At 35.0% G+C, this 12,591-nt stretch overlaps 1 protein-coding gene across 1 annotated transcript in view; it reads left to right on the top strand.

The window, feature by feature from the left end:
* Positions 1–12,591, top strand: part of KLHDC1 (kelch domain containing 1) — a 47,430-nt gene that overhangs the window by 19,666 nt on the left and 15,173 nt on the right. The window contains exons 5-6 of the mRNA XM_076004047.1: positions 7,724–7,802; positions 9,635–9,718. Of these exons, the coding sequence (XP_075860162.1) occupies positions 7,724–7,802; positions 9,635–9,718 (163 nt within the window). The remainder of the gene's footprint in view (positions 1–7,723; positions 7,803–9,634; positions 9,719–12,591) is intronic.

The following is a 12,591-nucleotide window of genomic DNA, read 5'->3' as shown; positions in this document are numbered from 1 at the left end:
CTCTTCTTCCCTTTATCCCTCCCTTTCCTTCAATACCAGTTTTTGTTAATTATGTTTTTTAATCTTTTGTGCCATTTTGGGAGGGAAGGACCTTCATTATGCATATTTCAGCTCTCCTTTGTCTGTTTATTTTTTTCTTGCTAATTCTTTGTAACTCTTTTTTTTGTGTGGTTTTTCTTATTTCTGTTCTCTATGTCCTTTACTGTATTTTCTGTGATATCTGTCTCTCTTTTGCTCTTTGTAACTTGGCCTTCATTTCTGAAATGAGTTTTCCCCCCCTTCTGTTTCTCTCCTAACATCTATGAATTCTGTTTCACCTCCTCATTTTCTGGATATAAACTCCATTGTTGAGTTCTTATATTTTTGCCTTAAGGGTTTTCTTCATTGTGAATTGCTTTATTAAATTTTATTTGTGTTTTTAAATGTCATCCAGTGTTTAATATCTAGTTTTCAAATTTCCTTGTTTGTCTCATAATTTTTTAAAATAATTTGTTCAATAGAGGATCCAGATAAGACCTATACATTAAAATTGATTGATTTGTCTCTTAAGTGGCTTTTATTCTAGAGATTCTCTTTTGATATTTGTTGCTGTTGTTTTGTTGTTTGGGTCCTGAAATGTATTTGATGAAGAAACCAGGAAATGTGGCTAAAGAATTTCCAACAGTCTGCACTATGTTGATTGTATCTCTGTGATATCATTAAACATATTTATCCACACCTTCTATTTTCTGTACATTGGTACTTAGATCTAGGAGCTTAATCAGATTCATGTTCTTTTTTGTTGGCTGTTTGGGAGGGAGACAAAACTATACTTTATAGTTAAGTATTTCCATCAGTAGGCATATAATTTCTGGTTGTCTTTCTTTGTTAGCAAGCATTGAGAATTGTTGCTTAGATCCATTTATGAACAAGAAGATACAAAATAGTGACATTCTAATTCTACTATTCTTCCTTTATTAGTGGAATACTTCTACAAAGAAAAACTTTCCTTAATCAGTTATTTATTAACAGTAAGGTACAGTTTATATAGGAAAATCAAGGTATATACTTGCTTTTTTCCCCTTTTTCATAAGTGCTCAACCAAAGAACTATTGCTCTAGCATCTTCCAAAATGATCAGTAAATTTCTAATTGTCATTATAAAGGCATGGATTTAAAAATATTTGATGTATTTTAACCCATAAAGTTATCTTATTAATCTATCTTAGTCAGGTGGAAGCCCCTTCAAGTTAGCTCCTAAATCCTTTTGACAAGACCCTAGCAGTCTCAGTTTGTATGATTTTTAATGTTACAAGATGTTTCAGGGCCATACTGGATAGTCTCTTTTTTATTTTTTTATTTTTTTATTTTTTTTTCAAGGTTTATGCTGTGTTAGAACTGGATAGTCTCTATCCTAATTCTGATTCTATTTGGTAGCAAGTGGTAGTTAGAGACTTCAGTCTCAGTGCTAGAAATGTCATTGCTACTGGGCGGGTTAATATTTCTATACTTTTTTCAGAAATGAAAGAAAGGAAATAAAAATTTTTAAAGATAAAACACAACCTGTGTTCATACAGAGGCTTTCATTTCACATTCAGAACCACTGAGTTTAACCAGACTTCATTGACCATACATTCATGTCTTTCTCCTATGTTGAAAATTGTGGTTCTCTTATTCACCAAGATAATTACGCATTTGCTTTATCCCTTAATTCACATAACAAAATCAATAATACCACCAAAATATGATTACTAAAAACAGTTTAAATGTTATTTTACAATTCTTTTATTTTTAGGGTCTATACCATCAGAGATGAACGGTCAAATCTTGCATTTTGTAGTCACTTGAAAAAGCTTTCTGTGTGATTATGCTGTCTCCTTTATACATGGTTTTATTTGTTTACTTTGCTTTTTATTTTTAGGGTTTGTTTAAATTTTTAATTTTTTCTTTTTTTTTTTTTTTTAATTCACACACTGGCTCTATCTGTCATAAATTTTTAATTTTTTTGTAATCACATATTTTACATTGTTTCAAAGTTAAAAATTCAAAAGTTTTGATTTTTTACATTATATTTTTTAGCTTCATTTAAAATATATTTATATATTCTATAAGGTAGATTTAACTACATATTTTCTCCATATAAGATTATTAATTATTCTATCATTTTTTATTAGTTTAATTTTTCCAACTAATTTGAAATGCTACTTTATCATATCCTTAATTTCTATGTATATATATAAACAGGGCTTATATTTAAACATAGCCTTACCTTTTAAACATAGATATTCATAACCAATGAATATTGGGATTTATTTATTCATTTATCTAACTATCTTTTATCTATTTATTTATATATCTGTTTATCTATCTATATTTATTTATTTAGAGCTGAGGTCTCACTATATTGCTCAGGCTGACCTTAAACTCCTGAGCTCAAGAGATTCTTCTGCTTCAGCCTCCCATATTTATTTATTTATTTTATTTTATTATTTTTTTAAGACAGAGTCTCTCTTTGTTGCCCAGGCTACAGTGAGTGCCATGGCGTCAGCCTAGCTCACAGCAACCTCAAACTCCTGGGCTCAAGCAATCCTTCTGCCTCAGCCTCCCAAGTAGCTGGGACTACAGGCTTGTGCCACCATGCCCAGCTAATTTTTTTTTTTTTTTTTTTGAGACAGAGTCTCTCTTTGTTGCCCAGGCTTCAGTGAGTGGCATGGCGTCAGCCTAGCTCACAGCAACCTCAAACTCCTGGGCTCAAGCAATCCTTCTGCCTCAGCCTCCCGAGTAGCTGGGACTACAGGCATACGCCACCATGCCTGGCTAATTTTTTGTATATGTATTTTTAGTTGGCCAATTAATTTCTTTCTATTTATAGTAGAGACGGGGTCTTGCTCTTGCTCAGGGCTGGTTTGGAACTCCTGACCTCAAGCAATCCGCCCGCCTTTGCCTCCCAGAGTGCTAGGATTACAGGCGTGAGCCACCGTGCCCGGCCTCCGTATTTATTTATTTTTATTAAATACTTTTACCTGTCTTTTGAGAAGGTTTGACATTTTTTCTAATTTATATACTGATATGATACATTTTCTAATATATATTTATGTTTTTGGTATAACTCTTGTTTGTAACAAGTGTTTCAACATACTGTTAAATTCTATTTGCAGATACATAAAAAATTTTTAGGAATAATTGATAATTTTATCAATTTGTTTCTTGGCTAGGCCTTAATATTTTGCCATTTGGGTTTAGAAGAAGCATTATAGGGGCAAGAGGTAAAGATAGGACTGAATTGCATCTCTGAGCTTTGTGTAGTCTTGCATAAAGGGAATATCTCCATGAACACCTACGGCAATGATATCTGTTTCTGTAAGCCACTTTTGTTTTCTGCTTTTGTTTTTCCAGGGCTTTATCTACCCTAAAAAGTGTTCATATTTTTGGTCCTTTAAAGTTTTCCTTGTTAGTAAGTAAAAGAAACTAGTAACAGTGGTTGCTCCAGGCAGGGGAATTGAGTGACTGAGAGTAGGAGGGAGACTTACGTTGTATTATACCTTTTTAAAAGGTTGTGGTAAAATTTATAAAACATAAAATCTTCCATTTAAACCATATTTTAAGTATAAAATTCAGTGGATTAATTACATTTACAATGTTGTACAATCATCATTATTATCTAGTTCCGAACTTTTTCGTTACTCTAAACAGAAACTATACCCATTTAGCAATATTTCCCTATTCTCCCTTCTTCCCAAACCCTGGTGACCTCTAATCTTCTTTCTGTCTATGTGAGTTTGCTTATTACAGGTATTTCATATAAATTGAATCATAAAATATTTGTTCTTTTGTGTATGGTTTATTTCACTTAACATATGCTTTCAAGGATCATTAGGTTGTAGCATTTGTCATTCCTTTTTATGACTAATATTCCATTGTATGTATATGCTATATTTTGTTTATCCATTTATCTGTTGATGAACACTTTGGTTGTTTCCAACCTTTGGCTACTGTGGATGATATGACTATGAACATTGGCATACAAGTATTGTTTGAGTCCCTGTTTTCAATTATTTTGGATATATACCCAAAGAGTAGAATTGCTGGGTCATATGGCAATTCTGTATTTAAGTTTTTGTTTTAAACTGTTTTCCACAGTGACTATACTTATTTTACATTCCCACCAGCAATGTACAAGCATTACAAGTTCTTCACATCCTTGCCTATGTTTCTTATTTTTTATAATTGCCATCCTAGTAGGGATGAAGTGGTACCTTATTGTGGTTTTGATTTGTATTTCTCTAATGACTAATGATGTTGACTATCTTTTCATACACTTAATAGACAATTGTGTGTCTTCTTTGGAGAAATGTTTCTTCACATCCTTTGCCCATTTAAAAAATTGGGTTGTCTGGTTTTTTGTTGTTGATTTATAAGAGTTCTTTATATATTCTGGATATTAATTCCTTATCAGCTATATGTAGTGTTCTTCTCTTGTAGAATCTTTGTCTGGTTTTAGCATTAATGTAATGGTAGCCTTATAGACTAAGTTAGGAAGTATTACCTCCTCTTTAATTTTTTTGGAAAAGTTTGGAAAGGATTGATGTTAATTCTTTTTTAAATGTTTGGTAGAATTCAGCAGTGAAGTCATCTACCCCTGGGCTTTTATTTTTGGGAGGATTTTGATTACGGATTCAGTCTCCTTATTTGTTTTAGTGTTATTCAGATTTTCTATTTCTGCTTTAGCGATAATTTTGTAGTGTATGTATTTCCAAGCATTTTTCTATTTCATCTAGTTAATCTAATTTGTTGACAGTTTTTTGTGGTATTCTTTTATAATTCTTTTTATTTCTATAATGTCGATACTAATATTCTCTCTTCATTTCTGATTTTAGTAATTTGAGTCTTCCCTTTTTTTCTTAGTCTAGTAAGACATTTGTCAATTTTGTTTATCTTTTCAAAGTACCAACTTCTTGATTTCTCAATTTTTCTATTCACTATTTTGTTTAACTCCCCTCCAATCTTTACCATTTCATTTCTTTTACTGTCTATGGGTTTAGTTTGCTCTTCTTTTCTAGTTCCTTAATGTGCATAGTTCTGTTATTGATTTGAGATTTTTTTAAAGAGATGTTGTCTTGCACTGTCACATAGACTAGAATGTGATGGCATGATCACAGCTCACTGCAACCTCAAATTCTTGGGCTCAAGTGATTCTCTTACCTCAGCCTCCTGAGTAGCTGAGGCTACAGGCATGCACCACCATGGCTGGCTAATTTAAAAATTGCTTTTACAGATGGGATCTCAATATGTTGACTAGCCTGCGTCAAGCAATCCTCCCACCTTGGCCTTCCAAAGTGCTAGGATTATAGGCATGAGCTACCATGCCCAGTATCTTTTTTTTTTAATGTAGGCAGTTAGAGCTGTAAATTTCCCTGTGGGCCCTGCCTTCATTGCATCTCATAAGTTTTGTTATATTATGTTTTCATTTTCATTCATCTCAAGGTAATTTCTAATTTCCCTTGTGATTTTTTCTTTGATCAGTTGGGTTAGCATATTTTTTAAAATTTTATTTTCAGCACTTTAAAGATTTTATTAGATTGGTTATTGGGGTTTTTTTGTTGTTGTTGTTATTGTTTTTGAGAATGAGTCTCGTTTTGTTGCCAGGCTAGAGTGAGTGCCATGGTGTCAGAAGCTCATAGCAACCTCAAACTCCTGGGCTCAGACAATCCTCCTGCCTCAGCCTCCTGAGTAGCTAGGACTTCAGGTGTTAGCACCACACTCAGCTAATTTTTAGTTGACTGGTTAAGTTTTTCTATTTTTAGTAGAGATGGGGTCTCACTCTTGCTCAGACTGGTCTCAAACTCCTGACCTCAAACCATTCTCCCACCTTGGCCTCCCAGACTGCTAGGATTACAGGCGTGAGCCACCATGCCCAGCCAGATTTTATTACAATGCTTTTGGTTTCCTTTCTTTTTTGATGAAAAATTCCCTCTAATTTGTGTTTTTGTTCCTCTGTATATAATATGTTATGGTTTCTTTATCTTTTCTTTGTTTTTGCTCTTTTCTACAATAATTTTATTAAATATACCTAAGTGTAGTTTCCTTTTATGTTTATCTTGCTTAGAGTGTGCTGAGCTTCTTGGGTTGGTAGGTTGATATCTCCCATCAGTTCTTCTATACAATATTTCTTCTATACAGTTCCTTATTTCTCCTTCTGAGACTCCCATTAAATGCATGTTAGACCTTTTGTTATTGTGCCACAGAGCTTAGACTACCTGTTTTTTCCTCCATTCTTTTCTTTATGTTTTATTTATTTTTTTATCCTAACCACCATATCACCAGGGATTTTCTTTGTGTTTTAATTGGATATTTTTATTGATCTATTGACTTGTCTTTAATTTTACTGATCTTTTCCATTCCTGTATTATTTGCTATTAAGCCTATGTCATGAATTCTTTATTTTGACATCTCATTTTCCATTTTTAGCATTTCAATTAGGTTCATTTTTATGGTTCCATAACTCTACTAAAATTACCCATTTCTTCTGCATGTTGTCCACATTTTCTTACTAAGTGTATTTGCAGTTTTATCATAGTTACTTTAAAGGTCCTTTCTGATAACCTCAATATCTGGGCTACCTCTGAGTCTGCTTATATTGACTCTTTCCTCTCTGGATCCCAGGCTACTTTTTTTTCCTTTTCATGTATTTTGTAATTTTTTATTATGTGCCAGACCTTCTGTCTGAAGGAACAGGAAAGATTGGAATAAATTGTATTTATCTCCAGAAAGGGACATGTCCTTTCTTCTTTTTTTAGGCTGCTAGAGAGGGAGTTGAGGCAGTCTAATCTGTAGTTGATTTGTGTTGGGCTTTGTTGTAGCGTTAGTTTGATTCAGTTTCACCACTGGTTTCAAATGTTTTAAGACAGCATTTTCCTTTACCAGGGCTCCATATTTGAGCATTGGAGATTTTCTAGAGATTTTCAGTTGTGCTTCACAGCTGAGTTCCCACCTCTCAAAACTGTGGGAAATCTCTCCATGTTTTATAGCCCAAATGATAGGTCCTTGGGCCACTACGGAGTTCTCTTTGCTCTCCAATCCCATTTCATGCTTTCTGCAACTTGGGCGATCTCTTTCAGCCTTGTATTGCTTCCCCTGGCCTTTGAAGGGCTGCTACCCTACAGGGTTTAAAGGTATAAAAGGTTTGGCTTACATCTGAGGTATTTCTTTCAAATCTCCTGTCATGATCCCAAACTCTAGTGCTTGAAAGCTCAGGTTTCCTTGAGGGAGGTTGCTCAGTTTCCTCTGCTTCCGGCTGTTAGATACTGAGCCTGAGCCTTCCTTCACACATACTGAGACTGTGTGAAAGTGTTATGGAGTAGATTCAAGCTCCCTCTATGGGGGAGGGGGGGTTTCTTAAGATTCTAATTTGCCATGCCAGCATAGACGTGGCTGTTGAAGACTTGAGTGATTTCTCTTTACAAACCATGTAGGTGCTGGATTCTTCCTCCTTCTGCTGTTACACCAGGGATGAAAGTGTAGCCCTGGGTCTCTTCTCTCCTAGTGAGAACTTACCACTTTCTGGAATTGGTTCATTTAGGTTTATTTGTTCCCTCAGCTTCTTTGATTTTTTTTTAAACTGTGATTTTTTTTAGTTTATTTGGCTTGTTTGGGCTGTTAGGATGAGGAAAAGGATCTTTTTCAACTTTTTGTGAACAAACTGGAAATAGAATTCCTAAAGTATGTCCTTTGTATTTTTTTTTCAGATTAATATATTTTGGTGGTTATGGGTGTAGGAGACACAATGAACTCCAAGACTGTTTTGATGTTCATGATGCGTCTTGGGTAAGAGAGTAATCACTGTTTACATTTTCCTCTAATTCAGTATAGTCTTAAACAAGGATCCCAGTCTTTCTCATTTTAGGAGCTACCAATTTGCCATAATTTACACCATGGGAAAAAATATGTTTTCTCTCTTTTAGATTTGAATCCAATTGGTAAAGGGTCTCTCATCTAGTAGTATTAGCCTTCATGACTATTAGCAGACTGATTTCTTTTCTTTTTTTTTTTTTTTTTGAGACAGAGTCTCGCTTTGTTGTCCAGGCTAGAGTGAGTGCCGTGGCGTCAGCCTAGCTCACAGCAACCTCAGACTCCTGGGCTTGAGTGATCCTTCTGCCTCAGCCTCCCGAGTAGCTGGGACTACAGGCATGCGCCACCATGCCCGGCTAATTTTTTATATATATATCAGTTGGCCAATTAATTTCTTTCTAGTTATAGTAGAGACGGGGTCTCGCTCTTGCTCAGGCTGGTTTTGAACTCCTGACCTTGAGCAATCCGCCCGCCTCGGCCTCCCAAGAGCTAGGATTACAGGCGTGAGCCACAGCGCCCGGCCTGATTTCTTTTCTTACATTGTTAGTCATGTATACCTGCTTCTGTTGGACAAGTTAGAGGCTTTAGCACAATTTGGAAAAAATTTTCATATTTAACTTTTTAGACACATCCACCAGAATTATTCTTAGCTCAGACTGGCCTCTACATAAGCGTGAGTTGGTAGTAATATTAATTTTTCAACTTACTGATTAGAGAATAAATCATTATTAATGAAAGAAGTCATGAATTATAAAAATGAAATCTTTTAGAAGATAATTTTTAAAACCATTGATCCTACCACCAAGATGCACAATCTTTTCAGCTTTACCTTCTACTAGTACATATTATTATTGTACATTGTTAATGTAAATGTATATATAAATTTCATGTATATCACTTTGTATAGAAAAAATTCTTCTTTGTGTCTACATGGTTCTTGAGTTTTACTGTAATATATTTAAAGCTTTGCTATTTAAAGCATTACTGATGATTTTCAGGACTATAACTTATAATTATTATTTATATGTAATTATTTTTACTCATCAGTGAAATCACTCATTTTCTTTCTCCCCCTCTATTGTTATAGTTAAGCTAATGAACATGTCCTGAAGTTTCTGGATAAGTAGAGTTTTTTCATTTAGATTCTAAACTAAGTAAATCATTTAGTTTATTTGACTTGCTCGACAAGTCCTGACAAAAATAAATGATATATTTCTGACATAGAATGTAAAACTGCCATAGAAAGTAAACTGGAGCAGTGATAGTGGATTTAACAGCTTGGAAGATGCTAAATATAGTAGAACTGCTAAATCTTTGCCTTGCTGACAAAGAATTTTGTCTCTTAGGAGATAAAGAAGAGAGTGGGCACAAGCCTGACCTATAAGAACAAATGGCTTGGTGAAGTAGAAGCAATCAGAAAATTTTGGAAAAAGGAACCATGGCCCTCTAAAGTTTATTACAGCAAAGATTAGGGGTTCTGATCATTTGCTTTAGGAAAACAGATTTCAAAATACCAACATCATTCGGTCCTCTGCAATTTTAAGAGAGATAATCCTTTGAGAGAACCGAAAGATTGTTAATAAGCAAAATTATGATTCACTGCAAGCAGTAATACTATGAAGAGAGAAGTTGCCAGGTGGTGCTGCCACTGGTCTGGGGACCGCACTTTGTGAGGCACTGGTGCTTGCATTAGCTTTATGGCTATGGTAACAATTCTGTTTTTGGAAAGGTGTAAATATGTGACCAAACTGTAACAATGATGTAAAAATTATAAAAACTTTTAGATATTTTAAAAATTTCTGTTTTAGGAAGAGCAGATATTCTGGGGATGGCATAATGATGTCCATGTATTTGACACAAAGACACAGACTTGGTTTCAACCAGAAATTAAAGTAAGTATTGTAAAGCATTATCTTTATATTCATATATTTATTGATACTTTTAAAATATGTTTTTTACTAAGTTATTTTGATTTTAGTAATTGGGGTTTATAATCACATGCATAGTAGTTCTCTTGAGCACTGTCACAAATACCGTTAAAAATAAATCAGAGCCAAGTGCGGTGTCGTGCGCCTGTAGTCCCAGCTACTCCAGATGCTGAGGCTGGAGGATTGCTTGAGCCCAGGAGTTCTGGGCTGTAGTGTGCTATGATCAGAGCCTGTGACTTAGTCACTGTTCTGCACTGCACTCCAGCCTAGGCAACATAGCAAGACCCCATCTCTAAAAAGGAAAAAGAAAAAAATCACACATTTTTCTCCAGATTAGCTAAGGTTTTCTAGAAAAAGAAATCTTTTAAATAGGTGCCATCATCATTCTTTACCCCCAAATGTCATGCCTTGACTTAATGAAGTTTTTTTAAAGTCCTTTTATAGCAAAGTCCATTTTAAAAAGCCCATGTTCTATAAACCCTTGAATTCAGAGCTATGTGCACTTTTATCATGACAAAAATACATTATCAATACTCTTTCATTTGCTAGTGACCAAACACAAATTCAAATTGGTTTAAGCAATAATGAATTCTCTCATAGCTGGAAAGCATATTGGAATGGTTCACACAGGGGCAAGAAGAGCTGCAGGGACCAGAACCTCAGGAGCATGTTACTCAACACCATTACAGTGCTTTCTATCTCTTTTGTCTGCTTTTCCCTGCTTCTCTTTGTGTGCTTATTTCTTTCTGTCTAAGGCAGGCTGGCTGACTCATTTAGGAGGGAATATGGCCCTGGCTACACAAGCAGTTCTTTCTAATTCTATTCTTTCAATGTCTATAGGTTAGTCTTAGAAAAATCCTAGATCTCTTTCAGGCTTCTTAACCTTCTACTTCCTTAGAGAATAAGCAAAGACCTGAAGCAAATAAAGGCATATTTTTAGAATGTGCTCCTGCTGATGAAGGAGCTGAGGTGGTTTATGATCAGTTTATAACCAGGGAAAGACCCCTTACCTTAATCCATATTCCTCCCCTCCTTCTGCTCCAATCATCTCACATGCATATGAAGATATTTTAGTTAGTACTTAACAACATATGCACTGTTATTTCTCTGATAACCTCTTCAAATAAATTCTTACATTGCTTATATAATATCTGAAAGTTTTTCTGACATGGTTGTAGCTGGAATCTGTTCTTTTTATTTTTTAGAGATATCCTTAAATTACTCCATTATTCCCAAAGATATGCAACAAAAGGCAAGGCAGCATGGTGGAGTATCGGTGTTGAAGTTAAAAACTGGGTTTACATTCTCATTGTCATAAAAGAGCTATGTACTTCAAATACGCCATTCAGTGTTTCATCTGTAAAATGGGAGGGCAACAATGTTTATTTTTTATTCATTTATTTTTTTGAGACAGAGTCTCACTTTGTTGCGCAGGCTAGAGTGAGTGCCCTGGTGTCAACCTAGCTCACAGCAGCCTCAAACTCCTGGGCTCAAGCAATCCTCCTGCCTTAGCCTCCCAAGTAGCTGGGACCACAGGCATGTGCCACCATGCCTGGTGAATTTTTTCTATATATATTAGTTGGCCAATTAATTTCTTTCTATTTATAGTAGAGACAGGGTCTTGCTCTTGCTCAGGCTGGTTTTGAACTCCTGACCTCGAGCAATCCACCCACCTCGGCTTCCCAGAGTGCTAGGATTACAGGCGTGAGCCACCGTGCCTGGACACAACAATGTTTTTGTACATGGGATTTTTGTCCCTAAAAGAGCAATATAGTAGTAATAGAAATCTTTGAGTTATTTTCAGTATTTCAAACAACCAAATAAGCATTGTACATTACTTATGTAGTAAAGCACACAGACTAATACAGATGCTATGTCTTTGTTTTTGCTTGAATTATATAATCTCAGTTTCCTCAGAAGCTGTGGTTGACTATTAATTGTATTTGATACATAAGAAAGGAAAACTAGCTATTTAATAATAAATGTATATATAGTAGAATAATTTTTCCAAAATTTCAGATGATGCATGGAGTAATAAAAATTTTGTTTTGCTGGAAGCTCTAGGAACCAAAATTCTTAAATGGCTCTGATTTATTTAAGGGTTATGTAGGTAATATCTGACTTATTCCTTACCAAGTTTACCTCAACAAAGTTATTCAAGCAAGCCTAAAAAGTTTAGCAAGTTATGATACTGAATGTAGAGTTTAAATCTCCTATGCCCACATTCAGTAGCCAATGTGCTGAAATTTTGGGGTTCTTTCAGAACTTGAAATGAAATGTATAAGTAAAGGCACCAACCATTAAAACATGGAAATTATGCATAAGATTCTTCCTTCAAATCTTACTCATTCATCTACCCCTTGTATGATCTCTTCCCACCAATTAAAAACTTCTCTAGGCCAGGTGTGGTGGCTCACGCCTATAAACCTAGCACTCTGGGAGGCCAAGGTGGGCAGATCCTTTGAGCTCAGGAGTTTAAGACCAACCTGAACAAGAGGGAGACCCTATCTCTACTAAAAATAGAAAGAAATTAATTGACCAACTAAAAAATATATATATAAAAAAATTAGCCGGGCATGGTGGCGCATGCCTGTGGTCCCAGCTACTTAGGAGGCTGAGGCAGAAGGATCACTCGAGCCCAGGAGTTTGGCGTTGCTGTGAGCTAGGCTGACACCATGGCACTCTAGCCTGGGCAACAGAGTGAGACTGTCTCAAGAAAACAAAACAAAATAAAAAAACTTCTCTAAAGAAAAGATCTGCTTTATTTATTCAAAATAATAGTATAGAGAAGTGTTATCAGTTAATGTTAAGAGTTTAGTAAAAGATAAAGCACTATT

Source organism: Microcebus murinus, chromosome 6, assembly GCF_040939455.1.
Source record: "Microcebus murinus isolate Inina chromosome 6, M.murinus_Inina_mat1.0, whole genome shotgun sequence".
Lineage (NCBI taxonomy): Eukaryota > Metazoa > Chordata > Mammalia > Primates > Cheirogaleidae > Microcebus > Microcebus murinus.
This window is presented reverse-complemented; position numbering and strand designations above follow the sequence as displayed.